The sequence below is a fragment of the Poecilia latipinna genome, unplaced genomic scaffold (genome assembly GCF_001443285.1).
Source record: "Poecilia latipinna isolate Pla-1442-1.1 unplaced genomic scaffold, P_latipinna-1.0 Scaffold248, whole genome shotgun sequence".
In the NCBI taxonomy this organism is placed as follows: Eukaryota; Metazoa; Chordata; class Actinopteri; order Cyprinodontiformes; family Poeciliidae; genus Poecilia; species Poecilia latipinna.
Window position 1 is genome coordinate 185,718 of NW_015112864.1, and position 19,243 is coordinate 204,960.

The 19,243-nt window shown below is 43.4% G+C and overlaps 1 protein-coding gene and 1 long non-coding RNA gene across 6 annotated transcripts in view; one reads left to right on the top strand and one right to left on the bottom strand.

Moving 5' to 3' along the window:
* Positions 1-19,243, bottom strand: part of dgkg (diacylglycerol kinase, gamma) — a 127,378-nt gene that overhangs the window by 34,477 nt on the left and 73,658 nt on the right. For all 5 annotated transcript variants that reach the window (XM_015032685.1, XM_015032687.1, XM_015032688.1 and 2 more), the window contains 2 exons: positions 14,302-14,366; positions 5,382-5,472 (listed from right to left, as the gene is read on the bottom strand). In XM_015032685.1, the coding sequence (XP_014888171.1) occupies positions 5,382-5,472; positions 14,302-14,366 (156 nt within the window). The remainder of the gene's footprint in view (positions 1-5,381; positions 5,473-14,301; positions 14,367-19,243) is intronic.
* Positions 5,572-18,826, top strand: LOC106947588 (uncharacterized). The gene is made up of 3 exons (XR_001425020.1): positions 5,572-5,582; positions 17,189-17,192; positions 18,706-18,826. It is a non-coding gene; the product is annotated as an uncharacterized LOC106947588 (long non-coding RNA).

The window sequence follows — 19,243 nt, forward strand, 5'->3', positions numbered from 1 at the left end:
CCCCACATAACGCACCAGACCAGACCCCTAGACCTTTTGATTTCTGGTAATCATAGGGAAACAATATTTTTTGTTTTTCCTGCTGCTAGTTCACCTGTAGTTCTGGGTTTTGATTGGCTTCAACTCCACAATCCACATATCAACTGGTCAAAGAAACAAGTGGAGTCTTGGTCCATTCCCTGCCATTCCTCCAAGTCAGTCGCTGGCAAATCGTCAGGAGGCAGACCCTCAGATCTCTCTGTCATTCCACCAGACTATCATGATTTGGCTCCGGTGTTCAGCAAATCTAGTGCCCTTTCTCTCCCTCCGCACTGCCCTTATGACTGTGCTATTGACCTCCTCCCTGGAGCACCACTGCCTAATAGTCGGCCTTATAATATTTCCAAACCTGAAAGAGAGACCGTGGAGAATTACATCAACGAGTCTCTGGCGGCAGGAATCATCCGACCATCTTCTTTTCCACTCGGATCAGGTTTTTTCTTTGTAAGTAAGAAAGACGGTTCTCTGCGACCCTGTATTGATTACCGGGGGTTAAATCAAATAACCATCAAGAACAAATACCCGTTGCCCCTTTTAGCTTCGGCTTTCGAACCGGTTCAGGATGCCACAGTTTTCACCAAGTTAGATTTAAGAAACAAGTTTTCTAATGCGCCTATCCTCATCAACCAGACCCCTCCAAGCAGTTCATCCTGGAGGTGGATGCATCCGACTCAGAGGTGGGAGCTGTACTATCTCAAAGTTCAGAATCTGACCAGAAAACTCATCCTTGTGCATTTTTCCCCGCAGACTTACCCCAGCTGAACGGAACTACGACATTGGAGATAGAGAGCTCCTCGCCATAAAATTGGCGTTGGCGGAATGGAGACATTGGCTGGAGGGCGCCCAGCATCCCATTTTGGTATGGACTGATCACAAAAACCTCTCCTACATTCAATCCGCCAAAAGATAAAATCCCGGTCAGTCCCGCTGGTCTTTATTCTTTTCCCGTTTCAATCTGACCATTTCATACCGCCCTGGGTCTAAAAACGTAAAACCAGATGCTCTGTCTCGTCTTCACGCCTCTGATGAATCTAAGGAGACACCAGCCACCATTTTACCTCCTAGCTTTACTGTAGCCGCAGTCACTTGGGAGGTTTCAGACCTAATTAAACAACCACAGACCTCCACACCCACCACATCCGCCGGTGCCGCTCTATCTGGAACAACGCAGTAGCAGCTCTGAATTGTTCATCTGACCTGAACCGCAGATTCGCGAACCGGAGAAGGTGCCCAGCTCCCACCTATTCGCCGGGACAGCAGGTTTGGCTATCCACCAGTGACATTCCATTGAAACCTATGTCACAAAAACTGTCTCCATGTTTCATTGGCCCGTACAAGATAGAGTCTGTTATCAGTCCCTCTGCTGTACGCTTGCATCTGCCTTCTTCTCTCCATATTCATCCCACATTCCATGTCTCCCAGATTAAGCCCGTCCTGACCAGCCCACTGTGCCCTCCTTCCGACCCCCCTCCTCCACCCGGTGAGATAGATGGGCATCCAGCCTACACTGTCCGCCTGGTCGTGGACTCCCGTCGTCGGGGCCGAGGCTGGCAGTACCTGGTTGATTGGGAGGGCTACGGCCCGGAGGACCAGATGTGGGTTCCGGGTTCATTTATTTTGGATCCTTCCTTAATTTCTGACTATCGTTCTTCCCTGCCCTCATCTTCGTTTGGACCGCCAGGTGGCGGTCGTTGGGGGCGGGGGGTACTGTTGGGATCCAGAGGTTTTGTCAGCTTTTCTCCACTAGAGGGAGCCTGAGATGAGTCAGCGGCTGCACACCTGTCCTCCATCTAGTCATCTGGAGGCATATAAGTGGAGGAGGCTGCTGACACTTCTCTGCCAGAGTGCTAGTCAGTTATGGTACCAGCTTACCTTGAGCTCACATCTGTCTACATCTGTTCCCTGATTCTGACCCCTTTGTCTCTGTGTTTACAAGTGATATCTCTCGTTACGTTCTGGTGTACCCAGTCAAGTCAAGAAGTTGGATCCCTGACTCATTCCTCTGGGCGTGGTGGGTGTTGTTCACTTGAGGAATCATTTACACCATCCTCTTCAGCCTCAAGACTACCAAAGCCCCCTCCTTTAAAAAAAAAAAAATCTTTAAAAATCTTTAAAAAAAAGTTGCACCATTAAAGGTTTACTCAAATACTAAAGTACTCTTGAAAATACTTAAGTATTCAAAAGTCTAAAGTATATTTTCTATTATCAGTGCATGACTGATAATAGAAAATATTATCAGTGTTTTCACAGAACTTTCTAAGTTGCAGAAATCACCTGATGATGAACTGTCATATAGAACCACTCTGCCCATCCCCACTCCACAAAAAAACAAACAAAAAAAAACACCTTTTTTTTTCTCCCCAAAATCAACAACAGTATCTATAACTAATACCAAACTTAACATAGAAGTCTACAAACATCGAGCTAAGAAGCTTGCCACACTTAATGAGGATGATGTCATTCCAAATCCCAGGTGTGAGCGGTGACTATGATTGGTCCATCTTCTTGTGCGGAGCACAGCGTGTGGATAATTGCATTTCAGTGAAAGAGAACAGGAACAGCGGAGAATAAAGCTACGCTCACACAAAAGGAACGAGTAACAACAAGCTTCCTGGAAATGTAGTGGAGTGATAAGTCATAAATTCTCCAAAAAATAAATGCTCAAGTAAAGATACTCAAAAATGCACTGAGGTATCATATTCAAATAAATGTACTCCATTACTGTCCACCACTGGAAACAAAAAAGTCCCAAATCACTGAGGTCTTGATGTGAATCAGATTGGACCAGAAACGCTCCAGATGTCACAGCTGCTGATCTGTGACCATTCACACCTGATCATCATCACCTTCATCTGCAGCTTGCCGCCATATAAGGTCAGCTCTTCCTCCTGCACGCCGTCAGCTTGTCGTGAAAGCCAATACTGTAACACCTGCAGGCCGTCTGTGGCTCTCTGTCTGTTTTCTCCTTGGACCGGCTGCCCTCCTTGTCCGCTTCGCATCTCCATCCTGACCTGCCCCCCCTGGGTTCAGATTCTCTGGCTTCGACCCTCTGTCTGTCGGACCCTGAGGACTGGAACCGCCCCACCAGCCTGACTTGAACACACAGACCTGACCCGTACCTGTCTGACCTAGATTACACTGTCCCCAATAAACTGGAGCTTGTCCTCAACCTTTTGCTGTCATTGTGTCCATCAGTGCCTGAACCATGTCACCAGAACTGTGCAATCTAAGAGATATACCCTAGAAAGATAATTTACTGAAAAACAAGGCTTACTTAGGGTTCAAGTAAATGTACTCCATTACATAGAGTTAGGGGTAATCATTTTTCATTTTAAATAGTGAAGGTGGTGTGTTTTTTGTACCCTTATAAGCCGTATAATTGCACATTTTGACATTTTAAACATAAATGTGTTTAATGGAAACAGCAATTTTGGAAAAAAAAACTTGTTTTTGATGAGTTTTGGTGCTAAGATGAGGTGGGTATTTTTGGACGTATCGAAATTGTTTTATTTCGCAAAACTGTAATGGATACCCTTTTTTTTTCCTTCACATCGTACCAGTCACATGGCCAATAACCAGATGGTGTCACTGGTGCATGGGGAAGAAGAAGAAGACAGGAAGTAGTAGGAGGACGATGGGATGCCATCAAGTGAACAAAACTTATTCACGTGTGATTTTAATAGCTTTCACTTTTAATGGAAACACTGCAATTGTGAAATGGTGTTTATTCAACATTAGCTGAATCCTGACTAAGTTTTGCACACATTTGTAGTGTAAACGCAGCTCCAGTCTGTATGAAGGTTCAGGTTTGAACTAGCATGGAACTCTGAGTTCTTGCGTGTCAGATCATACCAGACAGAGCACAAACAAGCCCCAGCAGCTTGAGCCACACTCTGATTGGCAACCTGACCTGATTTCACATGTAGACGCACTACACTCCTGTTCTGGGGGAAAATTATTCTGCATAATTAAATGTCAAGGACCTCTGAGCGTAAATCTGCCTGTGGGCAGCTCGGAGAGAAAATAAAAGACCACGTTTATTTAATTGCACGATTGGAACCTCGCACCGAGGCCCTCTATCAGATTCTGACCTTCATCAGGCTGAACAGGGCCTAACTGTGGCAGCTCTTTGTTAGGAAATGGTGGAAGAAGCAAATAGGTTTCATACAGCAAGTGAGGGCAAGTCATGCACATAGAGTGGCATGGCGTTCGTATGGACTACCTGTGCCAGCTGGGTCAGAGGCAACAACAAGCACACCCAGACTGCCTCGGAGGCGGATGAGAGAGGACGCAGTGCTGCTGACATGATTATTTTGTCTGTTGTCTGTTATTGTTGATCTAATTACGGTGACAGATTGGCAAAATGGCATCCTGCCTTCTTAGATGAACAAGGACAGGAAAAATGAGGCTGTTGAGCCGTGAGTTCACTTCATCTACAGCTGAACAGGAACAGTTGGCTCCATGTAGACCAGGAGGAAGAGGTGAGACTGCGTTCAGGACACGGCAGGTGAATCGCTCAAACTTTAACTGCAGTTGTTTCGTTTCGCTGTTTATATTTAGTTACTTGGTCGTAGTTGGATGTGTTCGTCTGACTGCTGTGTGGCAGCATGATGTGGATCCTCTGTTCAGATGTTTGAATATTGTTTAAACCAGAAGGAAATTAACCTTTCCAGACATGAATTGTGATCCTTTATGTCAGGATTTTAGATTTTCTTGAGGCATAAAATAGATGGGAGGGTAAAAAATGAAAGCTTTTCTAGAATTTCTTTCTAGGTGATCAGTTGTAATTTTTTTCTAAATACATCAGCAGTAGTAGTTTCTAGGGGTTACTTGATGTCACAATATTATTTTTAACTGTAAGAGTTGCTTTATTATCTGCCTGTGATATTGGATTTAACAAAAATTTGGTTGCACTTGCAGTGGATGGCCAGTAGTTGGCAGTGTATTGTATGACTCACTAGTGTCCACTTCAGTGGTCTGTGTGCATTTATAACATAAAAATTCATAAGAAAATGGTTTTTAGACAGCTGTCCACTGTAGTGACCGCTGTGCAGGACAGGGCTAAATGCAAATGAAAATATAATTTTAATCAATTTATAATTTGATAGGTGAAAATAAATTGTGATGGACATAAAGGTAGAGGTCAGGAAGATGACTCATCTCAGGACCCGCCCCTTTGGCGAATGAACCAACCATCACATCAGCCTGGCCTGGCCGTCCTGAACAGAACCACAGCTGTAGGTGGGACGGGACTGTGAGACCTTCTGAACCAAGCCCAGATTATTTAAAACGCTCTTTCTTCACTTAGCCTCTGCTCATGCTCTGAATTAACTCTGACTCACCTCCAACTCTATGCATTCGTTGAGCTTCTTGCAGGTGGCGGATATGGTCTCAGTGGTGCCAAACTCAAAGTACCACAGCTTGTTCTTCATTCTGCAGGTCAGGGAAAGACACAGAGCGTTAGGAGACGACTCAGCCTGCATGTGCAGCTTTGTGACCCTGATGTTATTTGGTATACAGCTGTCACAGAGACGCCCGTCACGGTTCTGGGTCATCTCACGTTTTCTGACAGCTCAGAATGCCCAGTGAGGGAGGGGAGTCATGTGACCTGGGAGGTCTCTGCTGTGGGAAAGATGGAGACATTAGCAGCTCCATAATGAATGACAGACAGGTCGACCCCCCCCTTCTACAGAGCTGAAACAAAGTAGAGGCTCCTCTGGCTCTGGACTCCTACCAGATTCAGAGGAAACAGGTTATTTTTACCCAGGGACATGTGGACATCAGCAGCTAGATGTGTTGTCTGTTCCAAGGAGACCTACCAGCTTTTTCTCTGAGATTTATGTCATTCAGGGCAGGAAAACGGTTGCCAGGCAGGGAATTAGGCATTAACCTAAGGCATTGGTATTTGTTTATCATTAGGGAATATTTAATTGTTAATATCTTAGATAATATTTTAGTCGCTGTAAAAGAGCAACCCCTCGATTTACACAGCTTGCGTCTCCGGTCTGTGGCGCCGTGGCGCATCGCCATCAAAATCAGCACCAATCCAAAAAGTTTGCCGTTAGACTTCAACAATCACATCCCCTCCAATACGAAATGCACAAGCATAACATCCGTATTTTGGGTTTTACTTAGTTTTCCTTGAACTGTGTGAACTTGCGTTACAAACCAAGTGATCAACAAGTCGTATCAACAGAGAGAGGGCAGATGCTATTGGTAGCTTCAGCAAACCAGTCGGCTTCAAAACCCCGTAGACAGTAGCAAAAAGTTGAGTTTTTTTGGCAATTGTGTGGACAAAACGTCCGTTGCTCTCCAGAAATACAAAACTGGAGATTTGGGCATGTCAGTGTTATGTAATAAAAATGACAAGAAAGCACACAATGTCACAGCATTTTCAAGCATCAGATTGAACTTTATGTTCGCAAAAGTCTGTTTTTAAATGGCTGTGATTGGTATTAGGAAAGAAAAACTGACAGGACACTACTGCTTCAAAGGTAATGTCAAACATTCTCCTTGGTTACTTGCCTGAAAACTGTGACTATATGAAGACTAATTACCATTTCCTAGAATGTACTCAGTCTCCTCCTCTTATCCTTTGGCAGTAATTTCAGGTAACGGTGAAAATATCCCGCTGAGAAATGACTCAATAGCTGACACATCATCACCTCTCACTGACTCCTGGTACATAAACAATGTTAGCATTGACCAAAGGTCAAACAGAAGTCACAAGACTTTATTTTTAATTCTCTTCAGTAAGAACAAAAATACAAAATACGAATTTAAAACATGTACGTACACTTTAAGTAGAAAGTCAAGAGAGCTTAAAACATAAATTCTGCTTTTTAAAGATTGTTATCTGTAAAAATTTTTTAAAATGTTACATTTTCTGTCCACTTTACCACTAAACACAGCTAAGTTTTCGGTTTAAAGTAGAATATGCGAAAAGAATAGTTGTTTACTAAATCTTGCAAGGTACTGAGTTTGTGTTGTTCACTTACAGGAGAAGTGTTAATCTTAAATGTTCAACTGGATGATCCTGAAATGACTCGTCTGTTATTCCGTGCGAGACTCAGTTTCTCCATTTGTCTGTGGTGTAACGCCAAGTGTTGGTTGGTTTCCAATGTAATGCAAAAGCTTCCTTTTGTAAACTTAAACCTGATGTCCGTATGGATTACTCTTGATCACTGACCCCGATTTCACAACAGCCACGAAGGGGGGGGGAAGAGGGAGTTCCAAAAGGTAGAGAGGTCATCAGGTCAGAGCTCCTATAAGGGATTAATGAAGCTGTGCTAAGGCACCTGAGCAGTGTTTTCACAACAACAAGGCATTACTGCAGAGCAACCTAACAGACCAAATGTGTTCTGGGACTGAGTGGCAAACCACAGCCAGGGGCTCTGCACTGGAAGGTCATAATGAGAGATTAAGGCATCATTCCTCTCACTGGGTGTGTTTTTTTGAAAGATTATTGAAGATCCTTATTGCCCCAGGTTTGCATTAGTTTTGGCTCAGAAACATGGGAGTGATGGCAGAATGGCTTAAGCCTCCCTGTTGCATTCACTGTGCATAGGAGACGGGGAAAAAACATGAGTTAATTGCATTTTTTACAGACGGTCTCAAGTGGAAGCGGCTTAATGAGGTTAGGCAGTTTGCCTCGCCGAGAATCACAACTGTTCCTAATTGTGATCTCAACTATGCTTCTAATCCTCTGATTTGACAGCAGCACAGCTTTCTGGGGAGGCATTAAGGTGAAAGAGACAGGAGGGCAATTAGAGGCAGAAAAATGAACAGTTGTGCTGAAGATGTCGTGGTTATATATTACACAAAACAAATGTTTACATCGCAATCCCAAAGCGTTAGGCGTTTGGTGCGACACTTGTAGAACGTGATCATGCTCTGAGGATTGTGTTCTCTCCTCCAAGGTGGAGCCACCCATAGCATACACGGCTGTTATGGCAACACGTGTGTTTCCAGCATCAGCAGAGTCGGCATGCCAATCCGCCGCTCTCGGTCATTAAATAAACAGCTCATCATTCGCCATTTCTGTGTATGTGCTTCTAAAAAAAAAAAACAAACAAAAAAGAATATATAACAGAAACATATCCAACCTAGACCAGCAGCTGACCTTGTATGAAGCAATGAAGATAAAAAGATAGAGAGACACAGAATGTCTTATTTATTTAGAACTTCCCATGAAGGACATTTTACAAGAAATCATTGCTGGGAAGGAAACATTTTCTGTTTTGCTATATTACACAACAGGTAAAGTTTAGGCTTTAGTCAGATATGAAACTGAATAGATTTTGTGATTATCTTATTTGAGTGTTTGTATTTTGGTTAATTTTCCCTCCTTGTGTTGTTCACCGTTATTGGTTCCAGCTGTTCCTCGTTTCCTGATTATCCGTGTCTGTATTTAACCACCTGTGTTGTCGCTCACCTGCCTCTCTGTTGTGTCCGAGTGCTTTTCTGGATTTTTGACCACATTAAATCATTTCTTCTACTTCACCCTGTGCTTCCACCGCAACTCTTGCTAATCACCAAACCCACTTCATGTGACAAATTTGGCCTTTCATCCACGTGTAAATTCTGGTTAATATCAATAAAAATGCTGCAAAATAAAAACTCTGACCAAAGTGGAGATTTGCGAATTTTCCTTACTTGCCCTTGGACATTGGAAAGCAGAGATTCAGAGGTCAGCGCATAAGAGTTCACAACAAATAATGCGGCACCGACATCACAAATGTGACCATTGACCATGACTGCTGTCAGCAGAGATGTCTATGTTGTTTATGTTTTTTAATATTGCTGTTTTGCATTTCTGCTTGTTTGCTTTTCAAGTCCAACTGCTCCAACAGTGTTAGGTTGCAAAGGCAAGAATGCTTGGAGGTCACATGATCAACATGTTGCCACTGGCGACAAAGAGCAGGAGGACAGGAAGTGATAGATGGATGACGGTGAGGCATGTTTAATGACTTCTCATGTGAACAAACTCATTCATGTGTGATTTTAATTGCATTTCTTATCTAATGGAAACACAGCCATTGTAAAGTTTAGTTTGTTTTTTTTTTCGAACATTAGACAAAATGTTATGCACATTTGAGTTCAGGCAGGTTTCTGTGCAGGAAGGCGGTCTTCCACACACTGCGCTCAGAGCCTTGGCTGTGCAGACAAACTGACAGCCTGATGGAACGGAGACGCACATTACGTCTGTCCTCCTGCCCAGACGCCGGCTCCACATTGCTCTGTGTTTGTCCTGCACCTGGTCTGCGCCGGGTCACTCCACCCGCTCTGCCGGGTCAGGCCTGCTAACATTTCTGCCCCATGTTGGACGTCAGCAGGAGTCTGTGTCGGGCGCTACGTCAGCACGGGGTTAAACGTGTGCAGGGAGGGAGGAAGTCTGTACGCTCCTGTTTCACTTTCAAACATCACAGAGCTTCATATTCAGTTTCTAACCTTTTCACAAAGTGACACGAGATAAGATCAGGAATTAAATTCACATTCGGTTAATCAGAAAATCCAGTTGCTCTAATGGACAGAAAAAAAAAAAAAAAAACACCTCTCGACTTTAACTTCCCATCACACCACTCAAATTTAATCAACATAGCTTTACATCATGTTGTAATGGTATTCATCATGTTACCTTCAAAATTAAACCTCGAGTGTTGGCTTAAGTTTGTTATGCATGTTTGAGAAATCCTTTAATCTCCATAGCAACCTTCAAAACACCTGGGTGGACCTCGCCCCACCTTCAATGCACATCTCCTCCTGAGAGTTGCAGCTTCCAAGCTTCTGAGCTCCCGTCTCACAGAGCTCCTTCAGACTAGCCAGCAGCAATTAGCTGCTGACTAGCTAATTGCTAGCCAGCAGCAGCAGGTTTTGGTCCATAACTATATTTTGTTTTCCTGGTTTTAGTGAGAACTTCAGCAAACACCTGGTGAAACTGCACATCTGCTGAGCTCGTTATAGGAGCTATTTCTCATTGAAATGCTGGTAAAAATGATGTTAAAGTGTTAATAGATTAGTGATGTTGTGATGACTTTCTGACTGAATGGGTGGAACGGTTAACTGCATCCATTATGTTGCAGTTATTGCGAATCAAAGGCAGCTCTAAACAAGCTGGTTTTTAGCCTTGATATGGAGGAATTCAGGATTTCAGGATTTTTGCAGTTTCTGAAAGTTTGTTCCAGATTAGAGGAACTTAACCTGTTGGTCTCAGGTTGTCATTCACAATGTCATACAAGGGTGTCAAACTCCAGTCCTCAAGGGCCGCTGTCCTGCAGTGTTTAGATGTTCCACAGGTAAAAAACAGTGGAATGAAATGGCTTAATTACCTCCTCCCTGTGTAGATCGGTTCTCCTGAGCCTTGCTAATGACCTAATTATTCTTTTCAGGTGTGGTGCAGCAGAGGCACATCTAAAAGTTGCAGGACAGCGGCCCTTGAGGACTGGAGTTTGACACCCCTGTCACGAGAGGACCCAAATTTGGGTCCTCTAGTGACAGACAGGTTAAAAACTAAATGTTGCCTCTGTATGTTTGGTTCTGGTTCTGTGGATGCAGAGCAGACCAGAACCAGACCTGAATGGTCCAGAAGGTTGATACCACAACAACAACAACAACAACAACTTAATGTATTTTTCCTGGTTTTAGTGAGAACATCAGCAGCAGCGTTCTGGATCATCTATAGTTGATTGACTTTGTAGGCAGACCTGTGAAGACACTGTTGCAGTAATCAATATGACTAAAGAGAAACGCACGGATGAATTTTTCTAGGGACATTCATCCTTTAATATTGGAAATGTTCCTCAGGTGATAGAAGGCCGACTTTGTAGCTGTCTTTATGTGAAGGTTCAGGTTTTGGTCCATAACTATATTTTGTTAATTTAGTTACTTAGTTAATCAATGGACACATACAAAAGTAATGGCTAAAACTGGTTAAGTTGATGTTCATGTGGGGTAACTTACAGTAGCTGCATTTTCATTAACTGTAAAACTGTGCAAATTCAAATTACAAAAATAAACACACCAGTTCTTTGAAATTCAATTACACGTTTTTTGACAAAACAGTTTTTGCTTTAAGATGAGGTGATCAACAGCTAGACGAAGACGATCGAAGCTGCCATGATTTTGAATGACGTATTGCGTTAACAGGTTTATACTCGTAGGATTGTACTTCCATTTTTACTTAATGGAAACATCGCAAATGTGATATTGCGATTTTTTTTTTTTTGTCACATTAGCACAACACACAGATTTGCACACATTCATAATGGAAATGCAGCTAGTGTCAGATGTGTTTGGTGACGTTATCAACCAAAGCTTTTCTAGGACACTGAAACGCAAGACAGATACGCCAAAGTTTGATGGGAGCATTAGACGTCTGTAATGTAAAATAAAAACTTGATGAGAGGTTATCATACTCGATTAACAACTGGGAATAAATACTTTTCTGCAGTTTAATATTAAGCTATGTTGTCCTCCTCCATTAAAACCGATGCATTCACTTGCAGTCAGACAAATGAGAAGCTGTATCAAACAGAGCCTGGACTCCATGTGACATGTCATTAGTGTGCGGTGGCTCTCTGCACAGGCTGGGTGTGAGGAGTCACACTCCTTCTGTCCCAACAGGCCCGGGGGTGAGGAAGGGGTGACGCTGGAGGGGGGTGAGAAGCAGAGCAGCAGAGTGCCTGTGAGGAGCCCCCATGCTGGTAGCGTGGAGCGCTGAGTGACGGCCAGGACAATAAAGCTAAGTGCTACATGAAGCCGTGGGCCTCTCTCAGGGGTCAGAGGTGATTTGTCATGTGCGCCCGCGGAGGACGAGCTGCTCCTTCTGAACACTGACTCGTTTCAGTTCACACCGCTGTCAAAGCAGAGGGAAACGTTCCCAGCCAAAACATCAGTCGGGTCTTAATAAAACAGTCACAGTTGTCCGTCAGCTCTCTGTTCTATTGGCAGAACAATGGGCCAGTGTTGGCTTACTGTACAGAACACTGTACGGAAGGAGGTTGGTGCCGTTTTCTGAAACTTGCTGTCAATAATGTGTGTTTAGTAAACATTAGCAGCAGTTTCATTAATGAAAGAGCTCTGTAGCTTATCATCTTAAATCTGTGGGCTTACATGTATTAAGACAGGTTCTCCTTATCACATCTTTAAACCGTTTAGTGGATCCAAGCAGAGAACACGTCATGCTTTCATCCCTGAGTTAAAGAAGAAACTACGGATCTTTCCTTTTCTTCATTCTCTTGTCTCATTCTTCTCCTTTAATTTCCACAGACTAATTAACTTGTGAAGAAAACAGCAGCATGTGTTGTGTTCCATGTTGTTTGCATGACAACATGGGACACAACGGGCTCCTATGGGACTCACCGGCATTCAAAACAAGCTCTAATATTTCACTCTGCTGTTGGAAGATGACTGCACTTTGTAACTGCGGTCAGTTAAAGCTGAAGTTACCAAAGCAGGGGTCAAGGCCCCACTTGGGGGGGTCATGAATATGGAAGTCTAGGGTCTTGTGGTTTCCTTAGAAATTAAGCTACATAGCAACAAAGATGAAAGCTTCTGCATTTTAGAAATGCTGTAAAAGTTTTTTTTTTTAAATCAGCTCTGGAAACTAAGCTAAAGCAACATGTTGGTCAGTCTATCGGCTGTTGATGCTAGCTGTGTTGACACCGCACTGATTCTTTACTGACTCTGCAAAAATCCTTTAGTGTTTCTCCAAGAGTCAGAGTTATGAACGTCTTACTTTCTATCCTATGGATCTGAAGCTGGGATGGTTGAAAACCAGTGAGTTAAGGTGATGAACTAGAGTAAACTGCTGCTGTCAGCAGAAGCACATCTGGAGAAACGGTCGAATCCACAGCTTTCTGCCCCAAAACTGCTGAGCTGGTGCTCACTGAACTGCGCTTGTTCTAACATTAATCTATCTGTGTTCTTTGTATGTGGACTGTACGGCTGCCCTGCAGCAGGAAGGTCCTGGGTTCAAATCCCAACCTGGGTCTTTCTACATGTAAGCTTGCATGTTGTTCTCCCTGTGCAAGCGTGGGTTCTCTCTGGGTACTCTAGCGCCTCCCACAGTCCAGAAACATGACTGCAAGGTTAACAGGTTGCCTAATTGGCCCTTGTACGGTGGTGGGTGCAGGATTGTTTGTCTGTATGTTGCCCAGCGATGGACAGGTGATTTGTCCAGGGTTATTATAGTTAACGAAAGCTAGCGGAATAAAACTGAGGAAACATGTTTGAAAACAAAAACTACTGCAAACGGCTAAAAACAATATATTCTTTTTGTACATTAGTGGGTTGAATGATCAACACAAGCAATATCTTATTTCACGCACTGCGTTCTGGCCTGCTGTGTCTTTCACAAGCCATTATATGATTTCCTGCTTATTTAAATGTAAAATAGGAAGTGAAGTTATGCACTCATGCTCGCTGTGAGCAGTTGGAGTGTAAGGGGATTACTTACATTAGACTTCCTTTAAATATTTCCAAAATAAAATTATTTGTGGACCAATAGGAACAGAACGTTTCTTTATGCAAAGATAAATGTTTCTGTAATATAAAACTGAAAACAAAAATAAGATAAAAAAAAAACCCCGTCTGGGCTAGTTTAATTTGACACCACCTGATTAATACAATTACATATAGAAATATGTAAGAGTGATCAAATATTTAGAACAAATATAGAAATCTAGCATTTGTCATTGGTCCTCCAATGAACCAATATAAGTTAACAAGAAGTCCGAAATGACAGCATTTTGTTTCATATCTTTTAAGTTTAGTCTGAAACACCAGAGCAATAAATGTGTGACTTTAGCCGCCAGATGAAGCCGCTGCTGTGACAGATTGTTGCAGGGTGACTGTATGTTCTGCAGCTCATCCTTCCTCAGATATTTCTTTACATCCTCTATATGGATCACTATGACTCTCAGTCCTGACCTTCCTCAGGCAGCCTGGAACATTATATAACTTTTAATTAGACTGCCATGTACTTGCTCTCACGGATGGCCATTTAAAGCTACTTCTGTGCTATTAGGATGACTCAAATCTCCAACTTGTGTCATTTGTGCTATTTCACTTTGCATCCCAAGACTTCCAGACCAGAAACCTTATTTCATATTTAATTGAGAAACGCCATGCTTACCCTGGACAACACAAAGGAAGTGACGAGTTTCTGTTAAAGTGACAGAGACTCGTCATTCCACAGTGCTCCAAATTAAATGAAAAGCAGTTTGGACTCCCGTATCAATGCTCCAGATCGACTCCACTAACCTGCTGTTGAACTTCTCAGGGTGTTTTTCTCTCATCATATGAAAGCGGTGGGCGATGGAGGCATCCTGTGTGAAGAACAGAGGAGACAACATCAGCAACTCGACACGCTATTGGTGCCGATGGTGTCTCAAACAGCATGGCCACAAAGCAGCCAGTCCAGGAGCCCCATTCATTATCCCTGCCATTAATCAGTAGTTCCATCAAGAGCAGTGGTACAGAAGACGTTAGCTTCTATGGTCGTGCTAAGACCATTCCCACTGTGTGTATTAATGTATATTAAGGTATATTTGGTGTGTAAACTAATGAAGTAGGCAGCTCTAAGCTTTTTTTTTTTTTAGAAGGGGTTTTAAGTATTTGTAGATTTAAGCTATTCATGGGTGATTGTGATCTTTAACCTCAGTGAATTCCTGGTGTCTGCTGCATACTGTGCTGAGATTTTGGAGAAACTCTGCAGCAGTTGAAAAGGAAAAACCTGATGAGACTCCACAATAACCTTAGATTGTGGAACTCATATAAACCCTGACAAATTCAAAGTTGCTATTGTTGCTATGTAGGAGTAGTAAATTAAAAGTCAAGGCCCAAATATCAAATGATTCTGGACTAAAGTACAGAAACACAAACACTGAACCATCATCCAGGACACATAGGACTAAGAGACTTTCAGTCAAGAAGTCTTGAGTGCTGTACACAATGCTTGCTGGAAGAGTATTTTATTGTTTTGACATTGCCAAACAATACAAATAAATTCTATCAATTCTCCCGAGAAGAGTGGAGAAATATCCCGCAGCATCACTTCTGATGTTGATGTGAAAACTCACATCAACGTCAGAAGCAATGGGTAACGTGCAACTTGCTACTGGATATTAATTAATATGGGTTTCCATTCACATATGAGTCTGCATGTATATTTCTGAGCATGTGTGGATTAAAGTCCACAAAACAATTCCACTTGCACCCAAATATGTCGTATAATGGCACAGCTCCGGAAAATTTTAAAAATCATTAAAGGCACCAAATTAATCTAATCAACATGAACTTAAACTAAGAACTGTTTCTGGTTATTTTCACTTAGTGGTTCACAAATAAATAACAAATAAACCAGTTGGAAAAATTCCTGGCAGTTTAATAAGTAAATGTTTGCAACAAGGCTGAGCAGAAAAACCTCTTGAAGCCATCAAGATTTTATTCACCATAAAGATAAATAAACCCCTAAAAATTGTGGCATTTTTGTTGTAAAGTTGATCGAAGATGATTGGTCTGGTGAACTCCTCCTAACGGGTTTAAGACGTGGACAACGACAGAGTTTTAGAAGCAGCAGCTAAAGGTCAGAGGTTGGTCTGAATGCAGCTCAAATAGGATCTAACCTCTGACCTCTGGGGCCGGGGTGAATGTGAGCCTGATGAGTCACCAGAGCAGCCTCAGACTGACCTCACAAAGAGAAAACACCTCCAGTCTCCTACTACTTCAACAATTAACATTATCCTTTGATACAGCCTTGGTTCTTCAAAGGCCTTAATGACGTCCAATAGTTGGATCAGGGGTGCCCAAACTTTTTGAGACCAAGATCTACCTTTTCTCTCACCAGTCGGCTGATATCTACCACATGACACAGACTATCAGGTGTGAAAACTAACCTAAATGATCGTAGATCAATTAGGGAGTGTGAAAACTCACATCTGACTGGATTATCACACCTGATAGTCCGGTACACTTGGTTTGATTAGTGACTAAAACTGCAACATTTGTCACATTTTTAGCTGTTCATTTTTCACACTGCACCGTGTCAAACAAACCAAGCCCTTTAAAAAACCTGTTCCCCCCTCACCAGTGGGGGCACTGCACCAAGAACTACTGAAGGAAAGGGCATGAAAACCTCCAAAGAAGAGTGCAACTTCCTTCTTCACAAAATATAAACGACTACAGGGTAGCGTCAGATTTTAGTGGTTGTAGGATTTCTATTTATCTTTGGTAACAAGCCATTTGTACCTCTATATTTAGACTCTTGCGTTTGTTTTGGTTGTATTTACCCAAAATGCACTTCTCTATAGTCCCCTTCCCGCTTTTGGAGCGGTCTCCGGTCCGCTTGGCGTTCACATATTCCTTCTAACCTCACCAGACTTCATGTTAACCAAACCCAGACCTTGGGTTGTAGGAAAACCACAGTTTGCTCTATTGGTCCGCATCAGAACTAGATTGTGCATTCACACCTCCACAAACAAACCGGGCCTTCCAGACAAACAAACTAGGGTTTGATTAAAGTGAACTAAACAGGGAGGGTGTGAATACATCGTAAGTTATTTTCTAGTGGTGCAATAAAATGCATGAACCAAAAAAAAAAAAAATCATAAAAAAAGTACAAGAGTTGTCACTCAGCAGATGTTCTAGGATACCTTTACTCATTGCGAAGAGAACCGAATCCACTGTGATCTTCTAAGTCAAGCAACAGAGACACAGACATGCTCACAGTGGATGGGGTGAGCTGAACCCAGCAGGCCTAATTGGCCCTGAGCTGGACCAGAGCTGCTTTTGCTGCACCCAGGCCTGAGGATGTAATTTGCCTTTCACTGATAAGCAACCACTGGACTCGATGTAAGTTATAAATCCACTGGATATCAGACAACATCATGAGGCTGATGCAGATGTAACTCCAGGATGTGGCCCATGTGATGGAGCGGGACCACTTCACCGCAACACACAGAGTCACTGCTTCATGTCGCTCAATGAACAAGAACATCTGGTTCTGCCTAAACGTCAGATATATGTCCATCTCTTCAGACCAAATATAAAGAAAACCTTCATCTGCTGCTTGTGAGCACTATCCCTTTAATCAAAGGGTGTTTGGATGTGTCTGAAATCTTGAGTAACTAAGCAAGAGACCTGAGAATAGCGAGGTGTTAAGATGGATAGCTGTGCCTAAAGTTAGCCTGCAGTGATGTCTACTCTCGCCACAGGACCCAGTATCAAATTTGGTCCCAGTTAAACTGAAGATGACACTCTATTTTAAGATGCGATGTCTGTGAGATCTCAGCACTTTGCATCAGAGCAAGGCAGAGCGCCGATGTGAGCGTGAACAAACAGATGTGTGTCATCACACCCGTCCACCTGCCTTGTGCCAACTCTGATTCCTCTTGTTGCAGAGAAGTGAAACACCGGCAGAGGCAGGCAGGGTGCCAGGGTGTCAGTACAGATTCCCCTGCTAATAAAAATAAGCAGGGATAAAAACAATACAGCAAACAAAGTTAAGACAGAGAATAACAGTCTGATGTGGTGAAGAGAAAGCTGAGTCAAAAAGCAAAGCTATCGATTTGCCGGTTGATCTACGTTCCTACCCGCATCTATGGTCATGACTTTGGGTCATGACCGAAAAAACAAGGCTGCAGACACAAGCGGCCAAATTGAGTATTCTTCGTAGGGTGTCTGGGCTGTCCCTTAGAGATAGAGTGAGAAACTCTGTGATCTGGGAGGGACTCAGAGTAGAACCACTGCTCCTTCATGTCGAGAGGAGCCAATTGAGGTGGCTTGGGAATCTGGTCAGGATGCCTCCTGACGCCTCCCTGGTGAGGTGTTCCGGGTATGTCCCACCGAGAGGAGGACCCGGGGAAGATCCAGGACACACTGGAGGGACTATGTTTCTCAGCTGGCCTGGGAACGCTTTGGGATTCTCCTGGAGGAGCTGGAAAAAGTGGCTCGGGAGAGGGAAGACTGGGCCTCCTTTCTTAGACTGTTACCCCAACCCCAGATAAGTGGGCAGGCTGGATGGCTGGAAATGCACACTAGCTTAGTGAAACTCCCAAAGTAGGGATTCAAAAGATACACTATATTGCCAAACTATTGACTCTCCCACCTTGATTCGCATATGAGCTGAAATGACATCCTATTCCTAATCTATAAGGTTGAATATGACCTTGGTCCACCATTTGCAGCTAGAAAAGCTTCAGCTCTTCTGGGAAGGCTGTCCCAGAAGAGTTGAAGGCTGTTTATGAGGATTTTTGATCATTCTTCCAGAGGTCACATACTGATGTTGGACGAGAAGGCCCAGCTATCAGTCTCCCCTCTAATTCATCCCAAAGGTGTTCTATTGGGTTGAGGTCAGGACTCTTTGCAGGCCAGTCACATTCATCCACTCCAGACTCTGTCATCCATGTCTTTATGGACTTTGAGTTGTGCTCTGATGCACAGCCATGTTGGAAGAGGAAGGGGCCGGCTCCAAACTGTTCACACAAAGTTCACTGGAACTAAGGGGCCAAGCAAGCTCTTGAAAAACAACCCCACACCATAATCCACCCTCCACCAAACTTGGCACTCAGCACAATGCAGTCAGACAAGTACAGTTGTCCTGGCAACCGCCAAACCCAGACTCATCCATCAGATTGCCAGATGGAGAAGCGCAATTCATAACTTCAGAGAACGCGCCTCCACTGCTCTAGAGTCCAGTGGCAGCGTGCTTTACAACAATGCATCCGATGCTTTGTCTTGCATTTGGTGATGTATGGCTGGGATGCAGCTGGTCACCATGGAAACCCATTTCATGAAACTCTCTGTACACTGTTCCTGGGCTAATCACATGAAGTCTGGAGATCTATAGTGACCTCCTGCAGAAAGTTGGTAATCTCTTCTTACTATGCGCTTTAGCATCTTCTGACCTCGCTCTGTCAGTTTAAGTGGCCTACCACTATGTGGATGATTTGCTGTCGTTCCCAAACACTTCCATTTTCTCATAACACAGCTGACAGTTGACAGTGTAATATTCAGGAGCGAGAAAATTTCACGGATTTGTTGCACAGGTGGCATCCTATCACAGTTCCACGCTGGAATTCACCGAGCTCCTGAGAGTGACCCATTTTTCACAAACGTTTGTACAAACAGTCTGCATGTGTAGGTGCTTCATCTTATACACCTGTGGCCATGGAAGTGACTGGAACACCTGATTCCAATCATTTGG